Source organism: Scleropages formosus, chromosome 1, assembly GCF_900964775.1.
Source record: "Scleropages formosus chromosome 1, fSclFor1.1, whole genome shotgun sequence".
Taxonomy (NCBI): Eukaryota; Metazoa; Chordata; class Actinopteri; order Osteoglossiformes; family Osteoglossidae; genus Scleropages; species Scleropages formosus.
The window spans coordinates 6,372,278-6,394,254 of NC_041806.1; the positions used below are offsets into that span (position 1 = coordinate 6,372,278).

Here is a 21,977-nt window from a genome sequence, read left to right on the forward strand (position 1 = left end):
GTTCCCAAACCTTTTTCTGATATCTTCATGAAGTTTCAACTGGAACTCATTTTAGCATTTTTTGCATTATGAAGGACAGTTTGTAGAATGTTTGACAAATGTCTCTATTTAGAATTACGTTTAAAAATGTGTGTTTTTGTACCTCAGGGATATGCCTCACAATGCAACGACTTCGAGTATATTTACAATGTTAGACATTTAACATCTAATGGCATTTTTTTTTACTCTCATTCCCACATGTTCATGTCAACTATTTCTTACTTTTTATTTCCTTCCCACCATCATTTCAGTGGAGGCCTAAAAAACTCCTGAAACCTAAGTATATATATTTTTTTTGGTTAAGCACGGATATTTCTTCTGGATTCTGTGGGATGGAATTGATCTTGTGACAGATACTTTGTTGACTGTGAAAACAGAGAACATAAGAAATAGCACTATTGCCACCGAACAGGTAAATGGAATTCTACAATGAAATCCCATCATTAATACCTACCCATACATTCTGTAATCAGTCCGTTCACTTCCCTGCTTATGGACGCAGTCTGAAACCCTACCGAACCTTTGACTCTCAGTTCTGGATAGTAGTTGCCTAGGAAACGCTGAAAATGCGAGCTCTGTGTCTTATACAATAGCTAGTTTTGGAAACTGTGTAAATTATGGCTTCATCAACCTTGTTAGGATACAACCTACTGCCTGTTCTTTCTGTTCTCTCCTAATGGCCTCCTGAATTCCGAAAATGCTTAAGGACAATGAGCTCTTCACAGCCTCACAACATCCAGTTTTAAACTCTTGGAACTTTTGCGCATTTGAAATTCTAACAAATGTTCAGCTTTCAGCTCTCGATTTACTCAGCTGTGTAAATGGGTAAATAACTGTAAGTATCCTAACGTTGTACGTGGCTTCGGAGAAAAGCGTCCACTAAATGAGTAAATGTAATGTTCATGTACAGAGTGCATTCACATTTAAACAACCTAATGTCAAATAGGGAATTACAACAGAAAAAGCCCCATGCGACACTAAGGCCGCAGCAGAGACTGTCCCAACGAGGGCCATTGAATTATAATTTATTAGTTTTTTCAGGGAGGGTGCGGTGGTGCAGTGGGTTGGACCGGGTCCTGCTGTCTGGGGTTCGAGTCCTGCTTGGGGTGCCTTGTGATGGACTGGCGTCCCGTCCTGGGTGTGTCCCCTTCTCCTCCGGCCTATGGGACAAGCGGTTTCAGACGATGTGTGTGATGATTTAGTTCTTTCAGCAGTCTTAAAGCAAGTTTCACTGTGCCCTCACTGTTCCCTACACGCACAGCATACTGTTATTGTCAGGGAACTGACTCAAGTCATTTTAGCTCCTTATTTAGCTGTTTTCATGTGCTTAAGCAAAGCAGTGTCTGCATTGGCAGATATTATTGTCGGCTCTTTGGAACTCCCCTAAATGCAGTTTGTTCTTATTCATGTCCTTCAAAGTATTTGTACATTTCAGTCCTTTCTTTTTCTGGAGTCTCCTTTTTCTTGCCTTCTCTCATTTGACGTCCCTCCTTTGTTCTGCTGGATAATTTACAGGGACCTTGACCTGGAAAGTCGCCTTTCTCCTTTGCAGCTCTCACAACAATTCCATCCGTGTAACACATACAAAGCATATTTATATAACTATTTTTGCAAATTGCGATTATGTGTTTTCAAAAAGCTGCACTTGCCATAAGGTGCTAAATAAATAATTTGACTTGCACTTTTACGTGATCATTTCTGATCAAAACATTGCACCGTATTAGTTACCTGCCACTAAAACACCAAAATCAAATTCTGCTGGAAGCAACAAAATGGGTCTGTTTTGGTCAGCCAATTCTGGGGCTGACAAAGAGAGTACCTGAGTCCTCTCACCTTTTTAACGTTGCCACGGCAGCTGAACTCACCTTGTCACCTGGGACCAGTGACAGCCCTGCAGAGTGACAGCGTCTAGGGCCCATGCAACACTGATGCAACAGTGGGGCCGCAAGAGAGACTGTCCCCAAGCTCTTATTAAGGCTTTGTTATTCCACTCGGCACACTGTCTGTGAACAGTGCACTGGGCTACAGTTCTGCCTGCTTCATTACATTCAAACATTCTGAGAACTAGAAGTAAAGTGTCTCACACACACACACACACACACACTTTCAGAACCGCTTGTCCCATACGGGGTCACGGGGAACCGGAGCCTACCCGGCAACACAGGGCGTAAGGCCGGAGGGGGAAGGGACACACCCAGGACGGGACGCCAGTCCGTCGCAAGGCACCCCAAGCGGGACTCGAACCCCAGACCCACCGGAAAGCAGGACTGTGGTCCAACCCACTGCACCACCGCACCCCCTCGTAAAGTGTCACTTGGTGAAGAAAATAATCCTGATTTAGACACATTTTAATGAACATCCAAATTTGGACATAGTTTATTGAAAAGGATTCACTTCCATGACAAACTATAAATGCCTCCCCACTTCCAAGGAAGCTAGAACACTAAAAACTGAAAGCTTACACTTCGGTAGCTCTTATTTTTCAGTGTTGTAAAAACATCCAGTTCTGTGTAATAACCTTTTGGGTGATGAGTTTTGCTTGGGGTGCCTTACGATGGACTGGCATCCTGCCCTGGGTGTGCCCCCCCCCCAGCCTTGCACCCTGTGTTGCTGGATTAGGCTCCAGTTTGCTGCGACCCTCCCTGCGAGAAGCAGCTTCAGACTGTGTGTTTCAGGTTTATGAGTGCATTCATCATGCAATATGTTAAAAAATACTGAAATTTAATGAATCACCAGATCAGGACACTACGCTGGGTAGCACAGTGCTGCAGGGTGACTGGCGGTGGGTTCAATTTGCTCAGTCTGGGTGGCTTGTATATTCTACAGCATAATGCATGTGTTTTGTGGGTTTCCTCCCATAGTCCAAAGACCAGTGTTTGGTGAATTGGTGACTCTAAATTCCATACAATCATTCAGGCATTTATATAGAGAAGCAGTGCGTCTGCATGTATGTTTTACATCATTCTGCTAAATAAATGGATGAATGATTGCAGGGAGTTTATGTATTCAACATGTAACTGAGGTTGGACAAAAGTTTCGGGTAAACACTAAAAACGAAACATTGCATATTGCTTTGGAGTGAAGTTGTCTTGTTCAGTTAAAAAAAACAAAAGTCATTATAGTGGTATATAGTATACATAGTTGGAGTAATACACCTATATTGTTTACACACACACACACACACACATTTTCGGAACCACTTGTCCCATACGGGGTCGCAGGGAACTGGAGCCTACCCAGTAACAGGGCGCAAGGCCGGAGGGGGAGGGGACACATCCAGGAGGGGATGCCAGTCCATCACAAGGCACCCCAAGCGGGACTCGAACCCCAGACCCACCGGAGAGCAGGACCCGGGCCAACCCACTGTGCCACCGCGTCCCCCTATATTGTTTACTAAGTTAAAAAAATAAAAAATCTCACTGCCTTCACTTTCTGTCCTCTCCTAAAGACCCTGCAAATCCAGAAAATGCTTAAGGACAATGAGCTCTTCACAACCTCCGGTTTAAACTGAGTCCCTCTTCCAAGGTTTAGGTCCTTGGAACTCGGAAATGTGCGGTGCACCTTTTTAGTTCTTGCACAGAAAACAGCCACATTGGAACAACTTAATTATCTACAATAGCACTTTTTTACATAAAAGAACCACTCATAACAACAAACAACAACGACAATAAAACCCTGTTAAAAACTGAATTACAATATATTACAACATGCAAAGAATAAGAAAGAGGTGTCCCTTTGAGCTGTTTGAGCTAAATATTTGATTTAAAATGTAATTGTAAACCCTGTGTGAGAAATAAATGGCTCTCGTGTCTCTTCTCCACCTCGATCTCTCCGTCTTCCCTGTCCTTTTGGTGTGTGTCGGACCTGTTAAGAATGTGCGAGCAAGTCGAAGTTCCTGTTTAACTTTTCTCTTTTTGTCCATGTTCAAGGGCAAACGGCGTGACTGGAATATCACATATCCTCCATATTATGTGTGCAACCAATTACGGTGTTCTGTTGTTTAATATTACCTTAGTTTTGTCCCTAGACCCCGACTCACTTTCTAAACCAATGAGAACTTATTTCTTTGTTCTGCAAAATAGTACATAATCTTTGTGAACATGCAATAAACTTGAGGAGGAGAATTTGGAAGGAAACACTGCTTGTTCTTGTGTCCTACTCCTCCCAGCGATCGCTGGTCTCTGCTGCCTGAACGGCTCTGAGGTGGCAGAAGTGAGACAGAAATTTAAAAAAATTTCTAATCTAACACCCTGGTATCACTTTATGATACAGTGATAATCGCACGTGTGTTTACATAACTGATGTGACTGTGTACAACTGTTCGTTTCGTGTTTAAATAAAGGTTATGCAAAAGAACAAAAATACTCAAATCTATTCAGCGAACTCTTGAAACGCCTTCCGACCCTGGAACTTGATTGGCGCTCCGCCCCGCGCGCTGACTCATTCGCGCCACAGCCAATGGCCTTTGGCAGGCGCGACGCTCAAAAGCGGGGCGCGCGTCACCCCCCGAATGGCGGAGGAAGATTGAGGGCGGGCGGATGCTGTCCGCGAGCAGGAAGCCCGCGCTCTCATCGTTCGCCACAGAAGCGCACGCTGGCTTCAAAACGAAGTATCGGAGAGCGAAGCGAGCAGAAGAAACAGCGCCGTCGAAGAATCCGTGCAGAGGAGCGACGTTGTGAACATGTCGCTGTCGGCCGCCGCCGCGGTCACGCGCACCAAAGATGGCGAGCGGGCGCCGCAAGAAGAAGCCACGCTCACCTCCGTCCAGGAGGCTGCGGAGGGTGGGAAAGACGAACGCGAGCTGGCGAGCAGTAGTGCTCCTCTCAAGGCGTGTCCCGCTGAAGAGCTGCCACGCAGGAGTTTCCACATTCCACGGAAGAACAAAGAGAAACAAGGTTGTCCTCGCCTCGCCGCACTCGTACATAGAGGACTCGTCTCGCGCTCGTCCGTTCGTTCACTCACTCGCGGGTTTGGTGCGCGCGAGGCGTGCGTGGCTTCATACAGCCACTTTTTTTTTTTTCTTTTTTTTGGGAAGCCCAGGTAAGTTCAGCAGCCAGGAGTGGAGGGAGCCACATGAGGAGGGTTTCTGCTACGCCTTCTTCTGCCCATGTCCCAAGACGGAGCTCCATCCACTCATGTCCTACATTCCTGCAATCAAACCGAACCCGAGACCAATAGGACGACTGTTACACTTGGACGGCGAGGAGGAAAAGATTTAAGGCGCTTTCAGACTCAAGCTGGAGTTCAGCCTCTTATTCTCTGCAGGGACTGGAACCCTGCAGATGTGGAAACATACGGATCATTATATGAAAGAGGCTGTTAAAATGGCATTATCTTGAACTTGTGTTCATGATAAGAGCCATGCAACAGTGCTTCATATCTACAGTGGGTGAACAAGCCCACTAGATTTGAACACCAAAGTTGAAATTTTTCCAAGGTGTTTAACATGATTTCGGCAGTTTTTTTTTTCCTCAAATAAATTACCCAGCACCTTAATGGTAGGATGCACACCCCGCTGGGTGGTGTTACATCTGAGAGACTGGGGCCCTCGAGGCCTTGGCAGACGCAGCCCTCTGTCTTCGTGATGGTTGGGCTCGCCCCTCAGGGCACCATTATGGTACACTTTACCCATGAGTGGTGCACTGCAGACACCTTTTTTTTTCTTTCTCCATTGTGGAGACTTGCAGCTGCAGCTCAGGCCAAAGAGTCGACAAGCGTAATTTAAAATTTTTATTTGAATTTGCTGCTGGCATTGGAGGGCACTTCACTACTTTTAATAAAACAGGGTATTCAGCAGAGGTTAGAATTGTTAGTTATTTGATAAGTAATTTGTCATGCACTTTATATATCAAGGAATTTAAGATGAACAGTTTTATTTCCACTCTGCTTACTGTAGTAACATGCTATGCATTTAGGTGCTAGGAAATTCTGATATTAGTCACTTCCTGGAAAAAGCATGAAGCCTTTTTTATGTTGGCAGGCTCAGAATGCAAAATACGCAGTTGTGAACACAGGAAACTGACTCATAAAATTTCATGCGGAGCTTGTGATAGGGGGTCAGTTTCAAGATAATTGAAATCAAGAGTTCCAGGTGCAGGATTTGTGACTTGTTTCTTTGAAGAAACATCAAACCATTGTAAATTGCCTTGGATAAAGGCATCAACTACAATACAAATTAATTCTATCTGGAGGTAGTGGAATTAATGAAAAGAAGAAATATTTGGATTATCCAGTCATATAATTTTATATTTAGTTTGTAAATACTTTTTCAGAAAAAGTGAAACGCTCGGTTGAGGTGCAGTCGGATTGGAATATTAATTTTACCAGAACGTCTGCCAAAAACAAATTCTCTCCAGAGATTCCTGGATTGTACAGGTTAATTGCACTTGGTGTGCATTTGTGAGCTACTGGTTTTTTTGCCATAGAAACCAGTACTCTCAAGTGAACCATAGGTGAGCATTATAGTGGGAGGAGAATGTTTAGGAAGGCTATTTTGAGCATTTGAATGATACCATTAACTGATTGATTATAGGTTTTTGTCAAACTCTTCACCGGAGAGTGAAGACCGCAGTTTTGCTGATAGCTTGCGTTAATCAGCTTCTGGGATGCTTGAGCAAGTTGTGACTTTTTTATATCAACAAATTCCTTTAAATTCTCAGAGTGATTTATTTATACATTCCTATTTTTTACTTTTTTTTTTTTTTTGTGTAAAACCATTTAATTCTATCGGTTGGAAGACCCTCCTTTTTTGGCTATGAGCAAACTGCATACCTTTCCATACCTATTTCACTTCTGTACCTTGGTACAGATATGTTTGTGTTCATTGACTCAAACAAGTCAACAGTCCTTGGCTTTCTATGAGGTTCTGTTCTGAAGACCCGGTTTGTAACTGGAAATTTGTTCACATGAACAATAAGGATATACAGATACCCCTTTACATGCGTAAATTTGACTTGCGTAAATCTGGATTTACGTAAAAAAAAATTCTGGCATTTACATTATTTACGGACAACACTTGTGCAAAACATCTGAAATATGTTAAGCGCAAGTTGGTGTAGCCAGACAAGGCAGGAAGCTGCATCTTTCCAGTTCCTGCGTGTTTTGAGCCGTGAATGCATTTCCTCTTATTAGCGTAGTGCTTTTTCCACATATTTTTTTCTCCACTTCATTAGTCATCCTGCCTGGTGCTAAATGTGCACTTGAAGGAAAAAGAAAACCATCTTACAAGAAATTGATTTGGAGATGAAATTGAAAATAATCTTTGTTCACCATCATACTTTTATTATCATTGAGGGCATGAAAACTAGGCTTAGCCGTATTGACTGTGAATATGATGGTGAAGGATGCTGCACGTATAAAGGAGCACGTGAAAGGAACGTGCTGAATGGTGGGGAAAGAGGAGGAAGCTGGCACGTAACTTGACTTACGTAAGGGTTTGAAGAACGGTCTGTTTGCGCAAGTCGAGGGGTGTCTGTAAAAACAATTAACATAAATGAATTGTACAATTCTTGTATATTTGTGTAATTAGACCTTGTTATATTTTGTCATAAATTTTGCACATTTGTGTTACAATAGTACTAACATGATATATTTTCATGCTGCACGATTAGTTTTACTCTGATTTCGTTTTCTTTTCAGGCCCACCATAACATTGACTTTTTCCACTTGCTAGCCAATAATGAAAATAACTTGGAAAGGAATTGCAAAAACTCAATGTTAGCCACCCAAACAGTAATGGAGACCCAGAGTAGTACATACAGGTGCCTTGTAGTAACATGGCCAATTGATGTTACAGCTCAGCATATGGAGTGGTTATCATTAGATAGAGCCATCAAGATCTTGTATTTGTTCTCGAAAGCTTTAATTAATTTAAGTTATAAATTATTTCATTTTTTAAAGACCTAAAGACTATTAAATGCCTGGCAACTATACACCACTTATTAATCAAGTAAAGAGTGTTCATAGGTAGGTTATACAGACGTGTCGCTTAACAACAGGGATACGTTCTGAGAAAGGCGTGGTTAGGTGATTTTATCGATGTGCAAATGTCCTAGAGTGTACTTGCACAAACCTAGATGTATAGCCTTGATGCAGTCAAGTTGTAAACATGAGATTTATGATGCTGGTGCTGGCGTAACACAGCAAACTGTTGTACGGTAAACTTTTTTATAAGTAGAGTACACTCTAGTAAGTACAGTATAGTAAATGCATAAACCAGTAACATAGGTGTTTATCAAGTGTTATGTACTGAACATAATTGTATGTGTTATACTTTTATACGACTGGCAGCGCAGTAGGTTTGTTTATACCAGCACCACTATGAACATGTAAGTAACACATTGCGCCACAATGTCGCTCGTCGATAATTGTTTAGCTCCATTATAATATTATGCGACCATCGTCGTATATGTGGTCAGTCGTTAAGCGAAACGTCATTAAGCGGCACGTGACTGTAGAAAGTTGTTAAACAGTATTACAAAGGGTTTTGAAATATCTTGCCTGAGTTAGCATAATTGAAAAGACTCAAATGTCATAAAATTTCCTTTTCAATCTGTCAGTTTTAATACATAGCTACAGATGTTACAGAAGTCATGTTGTCTCTGCAGTGCAAATGCTTATGTTGTAGCTACAAGCACATAACACGCTTCCTTGTCTACTAGCACAAAATGATTGTCCCGGGGGCAGTTAATTGACCACCAAAATTTGGAGGATGTGTCATATCAGCTAGCTCAAGCCTATATTTTCCATTTCATTTTAAGCAGTTGCCATGTCATGCTCCTCATTTTCACCCTTTCTCAGCCCAGTCCACAGCAATGCAAAAAATAAATCTTGCTGTGAAACCCATGAACTTGATTAATTCCCTTTGTCCATTACTGTATACAGCCCTGTTCCAGTACCTGCCCCCAGAGTCTCGAGAATTTGAGGACATCATGAAGATCCTTTCCACCTCTTACCTGCAGTCCTCTTCAGCAGGAGCCTTTGTTTACACCAAAGCTCAGCTTGTACAAAATGAACTTCTGGAAAAGGATGTAAGGACACGACACATTCACAACGTGCTATACGAACATTTGAAATGTATTTCTCTAGTTTCCTAAGGAAACATTATTCCTTTATTGCATTTTTTTATGATTTTGGAGATGGACGTGACCTGGAATTATTTTAGAGCTAATATAAATAGTTTGTTCAAGTTGTCGGAGTGTGTATATTCATGATTCTCTCGTGAACCTTTCCAAAATGGCAGTTTGCAGAGAAGAGGAGGGAGATGAAACAGAATGGCCGGACGGATAGCGAGTTGTTGGAATCCTATGGCTTCCTGCTGTTGGAGAGTTACAAGGTGGGACTTTTGGAGCTGGAAAATAGGTCTCCACTGCTATTCTTGACGGACCATGCTGGCAGCAGGTTTTCATTCTCCTTGAGTGCTTAAAGCTCAACATTTGGTCATATGTAATTACACTCATGCCTCGCTTTATGGGGTTAACTCAGTGTATGAAATCGCTCCATTAGGCAAATTCCTGTTGTGAGACGATTGTATTAACATTATTTTTTTTCATAGAGAAAAGAATCAGTTTCTGGACAAACAACATAGTGTAGACCATTTTTACCGAAATCTTTCATTTATCAGTAACCACTTGTCTAGTATAGTACAGTATCACAGTGCTCTGAAGTCTACCTTGAAAGTACAGGCTGTGAGACACAGTACACGGTGCAGTGGACAGAGACATTTGCATAATTAGTTTCATGCATGTTTCTCATATAATAGTCTGTTACTTCGAAGCAGGTGGGTTCTATGCTGTTAGAGGCACTGTGGACTGCTACAGACACACATTTGGCACTACATGATCATCTTTTAACCATATGATCTAGGCATTATTAATGCTAGTTTAAGGGTATTTGTGTTTTTAAGCTGTTAGGATTGACATGCATCACTGTGTGGACATGACCAAAGCAGCATGGCGGGAAGAGGGAAGTGAGCATTTGTTTAAGCCTTTCCCAGAAATAGGAGGGTTGTATCCCTGTTACAGAGAAGCTGCTTCATAGACCTTCATTGTGTTGAGTCAGTGCTCCCCCAAGTCTCCATTTGTCTACATGGCACAAATCAAAGTTTCACATGCACTTTGATACCATTGTCAGCCCTGCTTCTGGTGAGAACACAATGATTTAAGTAAGGATTTAAAGGATCAGAGTTCAAATCCCATCTTCTGCTGTAGTGCCCTTAGTCAAGGTGCTTACTCTACATTGATGCAGTAAAAATTAACTGTATAAATGCTTAAATGGTTGTAATTAACACAATAAGTCACTTTGCAGAAAAGAATCAACTAAATGAAATAATAATGAATCTTCTCTCAGTTGTGATGTTAGATGTGCATGAATTGATAAGATTATAAATTGAAGGACTTGTATGGCTATGTACCTGGGCTGTTTGGGTGTAAATCTGAATCCAGCTCAGTCCATGTGGAGTTAGTATGTTTTCCTTGGGTCTGCATAGGTTTCTCCTGCAGTTCACCTGAATCGGATGCTCAAAATAGCATAGTGTGTGCTATTGTGTGTTTGACTACCCTACAATGAACTGGTATAACTTATAATGATTCCAAAAGAAAACCTCTGTTAGTTGGTAAGGTTCTTAGGACTGAATGCTGTATTTATATTTTTTTAATCAGCAGATGTTTTTTGTCATGCTAAAGTGTGCCCTTATTGCCATATTTAGAATTTAGCATTAGATCTCTGAATTTGCAGCTATGTTTTGTAACTGTTCGTGTGGAAGGGTGCTCAAACTACTATTACTCCTCACTTTTAGCTACAAGGAGTATGTAAAAAGGGCCTGTTGGTCAGGCATGCTCGGACCACGACTCTTGGGGATCCTGCTAAGGGTACGTATGTCGTGCTTTGTATCATGCTCACCCAGTATGTGTCATTATGTATGACTGCTGTGTGCAGTTTCTAAATCAGAAGTGCTACATACTTTTCCAAAAGAAACAAACTGAAATAGTTTTTCTTTTCCAGATTTATTTTTCATTTTTATATGTCCTGACACTTCAAGAAATCTGCATTAAAAAAACGAGGTTTAAAGTAGCTTCTGTCTATCTTGCAGGTGTCTACCTTTCTAGGTACTCCGATTTACTGCAGATCAATCCTTTCAATGTTGATGCAGCTGGAGATATTATTATATTTAAAGTACTCAAGGTAAATTGTCCTTGCAAATAAAAACTAAGCAAGAGTGCCAGCATTTTAGGGAATGCTTTCAGTATATTCCTCATGCATTTTTAATTGTACAGAGGTCTTAAAATAGTGTTGCTTCACTTATTTGTTGGGTTTAATCAACAAAAATGAGTGACAATTTTAGGTCCTAATTCTTATTTTGATATTAACACTGCATTCATACCTCTGCAATCACCAAAGTGTAAGGGTCTCATAACTTCAAGTCAGTAAAACAGGATATAAGTGGTCCCCGCAGTTCAAAAGCATAGCTATCTGCTAATGCTCACACTCATATAGACGGCTCAGTCTGGACCGTGTGCTAAGTATGAACGTGTTTATTCCCCTCAGGGAAAGGTGAAGACTATCAGCATGTCCAGAAACATCTTGGATCCCACGCCCAACTTTGATTGTCATGTGTCAACAAATGCACACAAAGTGACATCTTGTCTATCATACAGAGCATTTGAACTCACTCAGGTACATACAGGGATGACTGTATCTCACCAAGTTGCATACAACTGTGCAACAATTCAGTTTTACAGAGATATACTGTATAGATTTGTTGTCTTACTCTGCATTGTTATTTAAAGCAGCGGTAGTGGTTTGTTTTACCCATTTAGTTCTTTTTGTAGCAATACTTTTATGAGTACAAGTTTGACGAGATCAAGGAGCGGCCCAGACACGTACGCCCGCATGCTGTGGTGTCCTTCATCTACAAAGGCAATGCAGCCCTGTCAACCCACAAGCCCATGCCTCCTCTCAGGTACTGTGATGAGCTGTGTCATTGATGTAGCCATGTTTATTTTCTATGCATCAGTGTTTCTTATAGCTCTGATTTGTCACCGTCTGACCTTGGTTTGTTTCCCTTTAGGTCAAACAGCAGAAACTCTGAATGCAGCGAAGGTGTGATGGCATTTCACATTTTACTTTTTTCACATACACCAAAGGATTTTTGTTGTATGTACGATACCATAGTCTGCATGTGCTTGTAATGTGATATTGTACTTCTGCTAATGCCAAAAAAAGTACAATTTTTTTTTTTTTCCCGGAGCATAGTCATCAGATTAGTATATGCTTCTTGTTTTGATGTAGGACTGACAAGAAAGAGCATCTACACGGTATGGACTGGGCAGCTGTTGAATCAAGGCAAGGTGTTGTGCCATGTTGCCATCCGCTCCTTTACCCAACTCTTCCTCCCTTTCAAGCTGTGAGTGCCCCCCTGTTTCACGGGAGTGAATAATTATTCATTATATATGTTTATGTTACAAATTGTCATTTATTTTTGTAGGCTCTCCTTTTATTTAAATATATATATTTAAATAAATAAAATAATTAAATAAAACAGGACCCTACAAAATAAGTGTGTATATATGTATATTTAAACAGAACGAGACCCTACAAAAATATGTATATATTTTTAATTTTTTTTTTTTTTTTTTTTTTTTTTAAGGCCAGAACAGCTTGAAATGGAAAAGGCAATGAAACTAGCTGAGGTAAAATGGAGGATCCCAATAGCTCTGTTGTCCTGGGACACATATGTGGACACTGGAAAGGGTGAGGTGCACTGAGTACGATTAAGTAGTACTGTGAATTTAAGCAAAAGTGGATTCTGATCTGATGTGACTGGTGATTGTTTGTTTTTGTTTCAGGATCACAGAATGGGCTGCATGGTAGTTTGTTTGAGGTGGTTGATGTGAGCAAACATAACAGCATTTCTAGCCTACTTCTCATGCTGGAGAAAGAAAAAATGGTGGGCCATCAGTCCTTCTGATTCATGGAATTCTGGTTGTTTGATTTAAGAAGGGGCTTTGAAGTGTTCTTGGAGACTGATACATGCTGACAAATAGTCTTTAACCATCAGGTGCTGGTTAAGCCTTTGGATGACCAAGGTTTCCTCTTCCTTCTCTCATCAAAGCAACTGACCAATTCTAACGGTGGGTTGGTTACCACTTATAGAGAGCTGATGATTCAACTTTTTTTTTGTGGTGACAATTTTCAGAATCATTCTTCTGTCTTATACATCTGCAGGAATTGAGAGAGGATGGACACAATCTCTTCTAGCACTCTTTCTATCCCAGGAATCAAGAGGAGAGGTGAAGCCATGTGAGTAGCTGTTACTGCTCATCATTTAATAATTTCTTGGGTACGGGCTCAAATGAAGGTTTGACATATTTGGATTTATAACAATACATATTGCATGTTTTTATTTGTGCACAGCTTCACTTTAGTTTTTCTGTTAAAGTTTGTTTCAACTGGCTTAGGTTTCTTTTCCTACCTTCTGAATAATGTGACTACAACCTTATTTCAATTTACTGGTCTCAGCTTCAGTTAAATCTTTTAAATCTGTTCAGTTAATCTCCTGTTTGTACTCTGTGATCTGATGTATCCTTTCCAAAAAAACACATGTTCTATCCTGGGGTTGCAGCATTAGGAGTGGCTGTGGCAGTGGAAGATCTGAGACCTGATGCCAGGAATCCCATCATTCCACATCTGAAGACCTTTCTCCCTGCTTTGCACTATGCCTTGTGTACCTTACGTGCTAGTCATCCTGCGGACCCAGGAGCTGAGGTGGAACGTGAAGCCCGAGCTTATATGATAGGATGCAGCAATAAAACCCATCAGAGCTTCCACCTGGCAGAATACAAGGAGAACTGTAAAGTGCAAAAAAAGGTTTACTCTTATTCCAGGATGAATCACGACGTAGAAGGCTCATTGCACTCTTACTTCTACAACCCCAAGTTCTATCAGCTGGCTGTGGCAGTTGCCAAGGAAATTGTTGATGTCGTGCCACCCCCTGTCTGTGATACCTCGATGTTGGATGTCAGGGCCTCAGAAATCAGGCTTTTCAGTAGGGACGGTGCAAGAACTCGGCAACCCCAGCCAATGAATGACCCGGGCAAGATGAAGGAGCTGTTGAAGCTAATTCACCTGCGCAAGAGGAATGTAGCTGAAGAGGAGGGTGAGAGGAATCTAGTTGGAGACTGTGGGGATAGGAAGAGGAAAGCCGAGGATGAGGCAGTTGGACTAGTGAAAAAATATCTACGTACAGAAGACAACAGAAGAGAAAGTGGAGGTGGGGCATATATATTTGAGAGGAGAATCGCTACACGTGAGCAACTATTAGAGAGATGGAGTGTTGGGAAACATGTATTTGATGAATGTACTTTCTCTTTCTAAGGTGAAGAAGGCCACTACCGGGACTGCCTCTCTGCTGTAATGAGGTGCATGAGGGTCTATGACACAGATCTGAGGCTGCAGGAACCTCAGAGTACATCAGTTCCCAGCACCCAGACTATGCTGACAATGCTGTTTGATACCTTGCAGCAGGTTATGGCTCAACACTCAGAAGCCAGTAACAGCCTACATAACAGTGGTGAAAATCCTGAATTAGGTGACGAGACCTTAAGGACTGCTCTTGAACTCGGCTTACCTGTGCACTGTGACATCGACCTACGAAATTGGCCTGATGTGGTCGGACCAGATGACCTGGAGGTGAGGGTTAAGACAACTGAAAACTGAAGGTTTTTTTCAAGTTTGAATGCTTAGAACTTGTGTGCTTCGTGGTCACTGGCACTTCTGTAATGGAATTCCTGTGTTTCACGTGTATGTTCAGGAGCAGACTGATGGCAGTTTGAGCAGCCCGGATGAGTTTAGTCCCTCCAACAACAATGAATTACAAGACGATCCTGACTTGGCTAAGGTGCCCTGGAAACTGATCCCAATCACAGGTACCATAGTGCACACTGAAAAGATATTTAGCCTTTGCCATAAGATTGTGATCGTATAATGTTACCTTGCAAATTAAGACCTGGAATTTTAAATTTCAAGTTAAAAATTACATGAAATGCTACAGAACTTTAACTTTAATGTTTGTTTTAACGTTCTCGAAAGGTAGTATGCCTTGTAAACAAGACTCAGGCAGTCATTCATTACCTCTTTCGATTTAATTAAACCACGATGGTCTCAATCTGTCATCTCTAATAGGTATCAAGCCATGTCAATATTCCTCCTTAAATGAGGGAAATCCCTTTGATCCACGCTTCATGGCAGTCTCCAGTTCAACTGAGCATTGTGCTTCCTCTGAAAGAAGAGGTCATGTCTGCATGGAGGTTGATCTGCAAGTTGTCAATAATGGCTTGAATGTCATTCTCAACAAAGACTGTAACCTAACAGACAGCATTCCTACTGAAGAACCAAAAAGTATGAAAACCATTCCCGTTACAGAACCCAAGAGAGCAGACATTGTTCTTTCTACAGAGCCCAGGAGAACAGGCATCACCTCCACTACAGGGCCCAAGCAAACAGATACGTTTTCTCCAGCAGAGCCCCAGCGAACACACACAGCTCCTCCGGTGGACCCCAAGCGAACGGACATGGATCCCCAAACAGAACCCCAGCACACAGATATGGCTCCCCCAGGGCAGCTCAAGCAAACACACGCAGCCCCCCCAGTGGAGTCCAAGCGAACAGAGACAGTTCCCCAAACGGAGCCCAAGCGAAACCCCACTATTCCTCAGGCGAAGCTCAAGCAAAACCGCACTGCTCCCCCAGCGGAGCCCAAGCGGGCGGACACGGTTCTCCCAGCAGAGCCCAAGCGGGCGGACACAGCTTCCCCAGCCAAACCCGAGCAGGCAGATGACATTGCTTTTGAAGAAGCCAAAGATATTGAGAGTATTGGTAAAAACCATCTGAAGAAAGCAGAGACTGTCCCAAGTAATAACACAACAAACACAGATGAGTTGGTTAGTCAAGGGCCCAGTATAGTGGACACTATCCTCAACGAGGAGTTCAGCAACTTTTCTACTGAGATACAGAAGCTTTTGAAAGGCGAACAAGTAGAATACCATTCTGAAATGTCAATGACATTTCCTCAGGATCTGCAGTGGCAAGATGAAGTTGTTTTCTCCGAATATGTGTCACACTACACCCACCCCGTTCCCGTGCACAGTTATATCAGCACACTTCGGGATCATATGAATCAGTTGATAAACTGTCCGTCTGATCACTGGGAGAAGGCAACAGTCTGTATCCCACCTCCATCTTCTGTCTGTGACCATGCCTCTCTTTCAGCACATAGTCCTGCCCGATCTGTTTCCTTCCCCTGTACCTCCCTTAATTGTACAGCTGATACCACTCTGCCAACAAGTGAGCCAGTTCACAGTCCACCTCAACATGCAGTTACCACAGACTTTTACCAACCGCTGTTGAATTGCAGTCCAGACCTCCAGTCTCCTGTTGTTGACAGCTCAGGACACACACCACTGAACACAAATGTACCAGTCCCAGAGCCCATGTCCAAGTCCATCAACAGTGTGATTAGCCAGATCAGGCCTGATATGTTCAATACCCTCCTGGAGATTATGAAAGATGTGCAGAAGAACACGGTGAAGTTTTATGTCCACTCAATGGAGGAGAACAGTGTATGTTCTGAAATTAAGGTAATGCACAAAAGTGTAACTTTTTATAGGATTTTTTGCTGGAAAAATATGCAAGTTTTGCTTGAGTAAAGTCTGGGAAGTAACCCAAGAGATTTTTAGTTATGCTTTAAATCAGAGCATTCCTCTTTTAACTTCTGACTTCATTAATGGTGAATTTTGCATATATGCTGACCAGAATTTTTTTTTTTTTTTTGTGTAGTAGTATGGTGAAAATTGACATTTGTTCTTTATTTTTGTAGGACTACTTAATCCAACTTGGGAACGCAGAGTGCAAACCTCATGTTTTCCTAGAGAGCAAGAACAGTCTGGACAAGCTACTGATCATCATTCAAAACAAAGATATTGCAGCTCACATTCACACGGTAAATTGCATCAAAAGAGTTGTGTGCTTGTCAAGCGCCCACATTCCACAAGTATTCCGCCTCTGTCTTACAAACAGTCAATTTTCAAGGACAAAGTAATTCCAGTTGATCGAGTTCTTTTAAGTGTCTTCTCAAATTTCAGTTGGTTTCAGAAAGAATGTGATATTTATTTACAGTCCTATCTGACAAGTTTGCAGTAAAATGCACCCACACAACTCAAGAGTGTGGGCCAAATCGGTAGAAAAATTTACCAGGTGCTGCTAATGAAAAGCAACTCTACATAATTCAGTCACCACCATACTTCAGCATGGAGATTAGATTTTGTAAATGAGGAACTGTGGTCTTTTTTTCACCACACACAGTGCTTGGCCTTAAGGTCCCTTCAGACCACAAAACTCATTTCCACATCCTTTCAAAGGCTCCTCCTTTCCCCTGTATCATATCATCCAGATTGGTGGAGTACCTGAGCGCTTGACTGACCTACAGCTTTTCCCATCTCAGTGAAACATGCTACAAATCATGAAATTTTGGGAGTCAGCCTATCCTTTGAAGATTCTGGGTAGTTTTATGTGTCCTGTTTGCTGAACATTGATTTAATCTTTCACCTTTGTGTTATTACTTTTTAATTATAGCTGAGATTTTCTCAGGACCTAAGCTGTAAATAGAGATGTCTGCATCAAGCTTGTATAGTGTGTGACTCTATTATAAAAGTGACTTTGGATTTACAGATTATGAACCGACTTCTGGTCCCAGTTGTGTCCGTAAGCTTAAGAGTCAGTGTATAAGCTGTGTCAGTCGTGAGATGTTGGGAAAACACAACATCCTTGTAAACAGTCATTGCCTATTAGTTTAGTGTGGCTCTTATGTTTGGGTTGTATGTTCATGGTCCACTTCTTATTCTGCCCTCCTTGTTGTAGATCCCCTTACTACTGTACCTGAAGAAACTTTCCTCCGTCAGCTTTGCTGGAGTAGACAGTCTGGAAGATGTTAAGAACCATACATACAATGAGCTCTTTGTATCTGGTGGCTTCATTGTTTCGGACGAATTTGTTCTTAACCCAGATTTCATCACTCAAAGTGAGTTGGCTCAGTTCTGTTCAGAGGTTTCTTATTTGTACTAGAGGACAGCCACCCTGTGGTTCTGAGGTGGCTAATGTAAGAAAGAATGCTCTTGTCAGTCATAATTTAATTTAATGTGTATTAATGTTGCATTGTGCTTTTGTGCAGACAGGCTACAACTTTTACTAACATTTTTAGAGGAAAAGAACTGTGCAAATACCCACTGGTGCTGGAAGGTACACTGCAAAACCCACAAGAAACTGAAGGAGTTGGCCAGGTCAGTGGGATCTACACTGATTTCACAACTTTTCTAATCAGAGCCTGTTGCAACTTCTAACTTGAATCAGTGGCATTGGAACAAGGTATAAGTAAGAAGTGCTGTATGCCTTTGACCACTAGATGTGAACATTATAAAATGGCATGTGACCTCAGATTCTAAGTTGGAGTCGGAGAAAGTTAAGACAGCAACTTGTATCAGTCCTTACCTTGTAAGAACAAAAGAGGAATAGACAATAACACTGACCTAAAAAATGGCATAACCTGTGCCTGACGTTACTGCATTGCAACAATTAAAAATAAATCAGGGCAGTGTATATGTCATCAGTAGAAAAAGCACTCCATCTGGTTAAGTCAGCTTTGTGTTAAAGCTCTGTATGGAATGAACATTCTTGATATCAAATCTGAGCACGGCTATATGTTTATGTAGGTCCTCTTCGGGGCCTAGATGCATACTTAAAATGACCTAGTCTTTGACTGCCTTTGTCTCTTCAGGGTGAATAATGAGGCTTTGGGTCTGTTGAATCTGCTGTCCACCTACCAGAGGAGGCATGTGGTGGAGTTTCTTCCATACCACGAGTGTGACTGTGGAACTCGGCAGGCCCCTGATCTTGAATGCCTGATCAAACTGCAGGCCCAGAATGTCCACTACCGCCATATTATCTTCCTCACTGGTACTTGAAATTCTTGCAGTCTTAATGATACATTTAATGGTACACTTCTCCCTTCATTATCGGTATGCTTAGAGTACGCATGCATAGAAAAAAATGACATTACCTCCATTATAGGTGTTGAACATGGATAAAAAAAGTCTTTGAACTCTGAACTCACGTAGTATAGACTTTTTAAATGAAACTTTACATTAAACAATGGCACTAGTGGTTTTTAGACATATAAAAATATGCTTTGGTATTTTGCCCTGGCAGAGCGACATTTTGAGATGTTTCCACACCACTCCAAAAATGGCATAATGATTGCAAGCATCAGTAACATCATGGACAGCTTACCAGGCTGCACAAGCTCCACTGCAAGCTGTTTAGAGACCCTAGAACCAAATCCATCCTGTCCTCTGGTGATGTTTACAGGTCTGTAATGAAGGATGTATAACATCTTGCACTTGTACCTCATGTTATAAATATCTGAGTTAGGGTTTTTGAAGATAGACATCTCCTGTTTTTTGAAATTGCATCTTTTTCACCATTCTATATTTGAAAGTTTCTGTTTTGGAGTAAACATGTTCTACATTTTTGATTCCAAACTGAAAGTGACCAAATGCTACCACACATGTCATAAGGAAGCAACAGATTCATCACATCAAGTTTTGTTGTCTTCATTTGTAAATAAGACAATATTTTAAGGTGAAACACTATTTTTTAATATGTTCTCCACGCATGACCCTCCATTACACTTCAGATTACTCTCCTTACTCTATTACACTTTTTTCATTCTCCTGTGCCACCCGATGCCCAGGATAAACACAACAATATCTTCCATGCATAAAGCATAACACACTGAATAAGAGGTTATGGAAATTACATTTTTTATTTTTAGTCATTTTAAGGTAGACTGAACTGTTGCTTCAAGATGGATAAATAGATAAAATAACTGGCGTCACGTTTCGTGTTCGCCGTCTTATGCCCAACCTTTTCAGGATATAGAACACTGAGACCTTGCACTTGTATGAGCTGTTCATGAAAACAAAGTCTTGCATTGAGTTTGAATTAATTGTGCCTTTATGTGATGTTTTTAACAGAACCTAACCAGTGAGCAAATTGAGGGATTAAGCGGCATTATTAAACTTCTATACATTGTAACATAGTGATTGGAATTTTGAACAATTTCAGTTAGAAACAGACTTCTGGTCTCAGCTGTGTTCCTAAGATGAGGTAAAAGTATGTTTGTGATTTGGTTAGATGTGCAAGGGGTCTTACAATGTAAGTATCTGTTACTTTGCCCAAAGGGTATGTCCCTTACTTCACTACTGCTTTTCCAGAGAAAGAAAAGAATGCTGAGAAGAGAATGCTGGACTTCACAGAGGGCTCCTCAGGTACATGCAACCTCAATGTACCACCATATGAAAGAGAAGTAGAGCTCCTGGTTCCACCACCCCCACCACACCAGACAGATCCATTTCAGTTGCCCTACGTGGACCAGCTAACTCCAGAGCTTCAGCCTCCATCCACTGAAATGCCAAAAGAATTCACAGCTCTAAAACAGGCAATCTCATTCAAAGACTCCCACCAACTGAGAAGACAATGTCTTGGCTCAGAGTTGGGTGTGACCTTGCCTCAGGGAGAAAAACTGAAATCCTACCAAAGCTTCCTGCACCCAACCTCAACATGGCCAGTCCAGTCTCCATTTGGAGCAGAGATCTACTCCTCTCTCACTCCAGCTTCCATTTCTGCTTTTCTTAGCCATCAGGCTATGCCAGATTCCTGCTACTGGACCACAAGGAGATCAGGCAGCATAGAAGACTCCACACAACCAAAGAAGACAGGATGGACCTCTATCGGCCAGGGGTCACATGAAGAGCCCAGTCCAAGCTCCTGGAGCTTTGTAATGGGAGCTGCCATAGATAGTGTTGATTTTCAACCCTCATCAACTCAGCAGTTTGTATCAGAATGGGAAGCTACTTTCAAAGCCAGAAGATGAGGAAGAATACAACACAAGCAACGCGTGTGGAGGTCTAGAGCAAGCACTAGAGTCGGGCACATCCGGTACAGCCGTGCTACAGCTATAACCGCTTCCTCAGGAAGACAACGTCATCGAATTTACGGTGCAGCTTAAAGGCACTGCTATTTAGAGACTCGAACCAGTAGAAAAAGAATTCCTCACCAGGAACTTTTGTTCTGTAACTTGAGTTCACTGTTGTGAATTCTCAGTACTCATTATTGTATTCCAAGCATTATTACTTGAAGTGTCTGCAGTTAAGCATCTAAGAGGTACTAATGCTACAACTCAAACACAAAGGGATGCCTCCAATGATTTAAATGTTGCACCAGTTCATCACTAGGTGCTGTCTCTCTAGTTACATAGTCAAGAAAAACACACATCTGTCTTATTTTTTCACCAACAAAATTACCCCTGGGTTAAGGATAAGGTGAGTCTAAAATTTCACAACGTTGTCACCATGTCAAAGCTTCAGTTGAATGCTTTAGCAGGAAGTCAGATTGCTAAAACATATCACAGAGAACGCAGCAGCTTTGGGCAGCAGGGACACTTTAGCGCTGCTGTCAAGGTCTGATAGTCACAGCATGGCTATGGGTGCAGAATTAAGAGAAGGAATGAGAATTCAGAGTGCTAAGGTGCCTTCCGTCATTTGTGAACCTATCACTGTAAACTGGTCGTCTTCCTGCATAGAGATGGGGTCTCCAGCAAGCCAGTGAAAATGAACAGCAGAGATTTTTAGACTTCACTCAACATCACTTTCCATGGATTCAGGACTATACTAGTCAAAAAGACTGGTATGCTAGTTTGTGAGCCCACATCCTATGATAACTATTTAATGAAAGGGTGTCTTGTTTTGTGCAGGATAGATGGCAGGTAACTTACTTTGTATTATTTGTATACTGAAACATTTAATTGTTTAAAAGACACTTTGTATCTG

The 21,977-nt window shown here is 41.6% G+C and overlaps 1 protein-coding gene across 3 annotated transcripts; it reads left to right on the forward strand.

The window, feature by feature from the left end:
- Positions 1–4,542: 4,542 nt before the first annotated feature.
- LOC108925561 (protein TASOR-like) lies at positions 4,543–21,924 on the forward strand. 3 transcript variants are annotated; one of them, XM_018737597.2, is made up of 24 exons: positions 4,543–4,934; positions 8,923–9,068; positions 9,281–9,373; positions 10,835–10,907; positions 11,129–11,220; positions 11,584–11,712; positions 11,868–11,998; positions 12,107–12,138; positions 12,328–12,442; positions 12,686–12,789; positions 12,885–12,985; positions 13,097–13,169; positions 13,264–13,338; positions 13,661–14,308; positions 14,414–14,727; positions 14,849–14,963; positions 15,220–16,673; positions 16,913–17,035; positions 17,953–18,112; positions 18,263–18,371; positions 18,866–19,044; positions 19,297–19,455; positions 20,364–20,417; positions 20,785–20,923. In XM_018737597.2, exons 1-24 carry the CDS (start codon positions 4,721–4,723, stop codon positions 20,838–20,840), a joined length of 4,749 nt encoding a protein of 1,582 aa, XP_018593113.2. In that variant the 5' UTR covers positions 4,543–4,720; the 3' UTR covers positions 20,841–20,923. The 3 variants fall into 3 exon arrangements, with proteins under 3 accessions (XP_018593113.2, XP_018593111.2, XP_018593112.2); XM_018737595.2 differs by having other exon boundaries at positions 20,364–21,924; XM_018737596.2 differs by having other exon boundaries at positions 18,293–18,371; positions 20,364–21,924.
- The last annotated feature ends 53 nt before the right edge of the window (positions 21,925–21,977 follow it).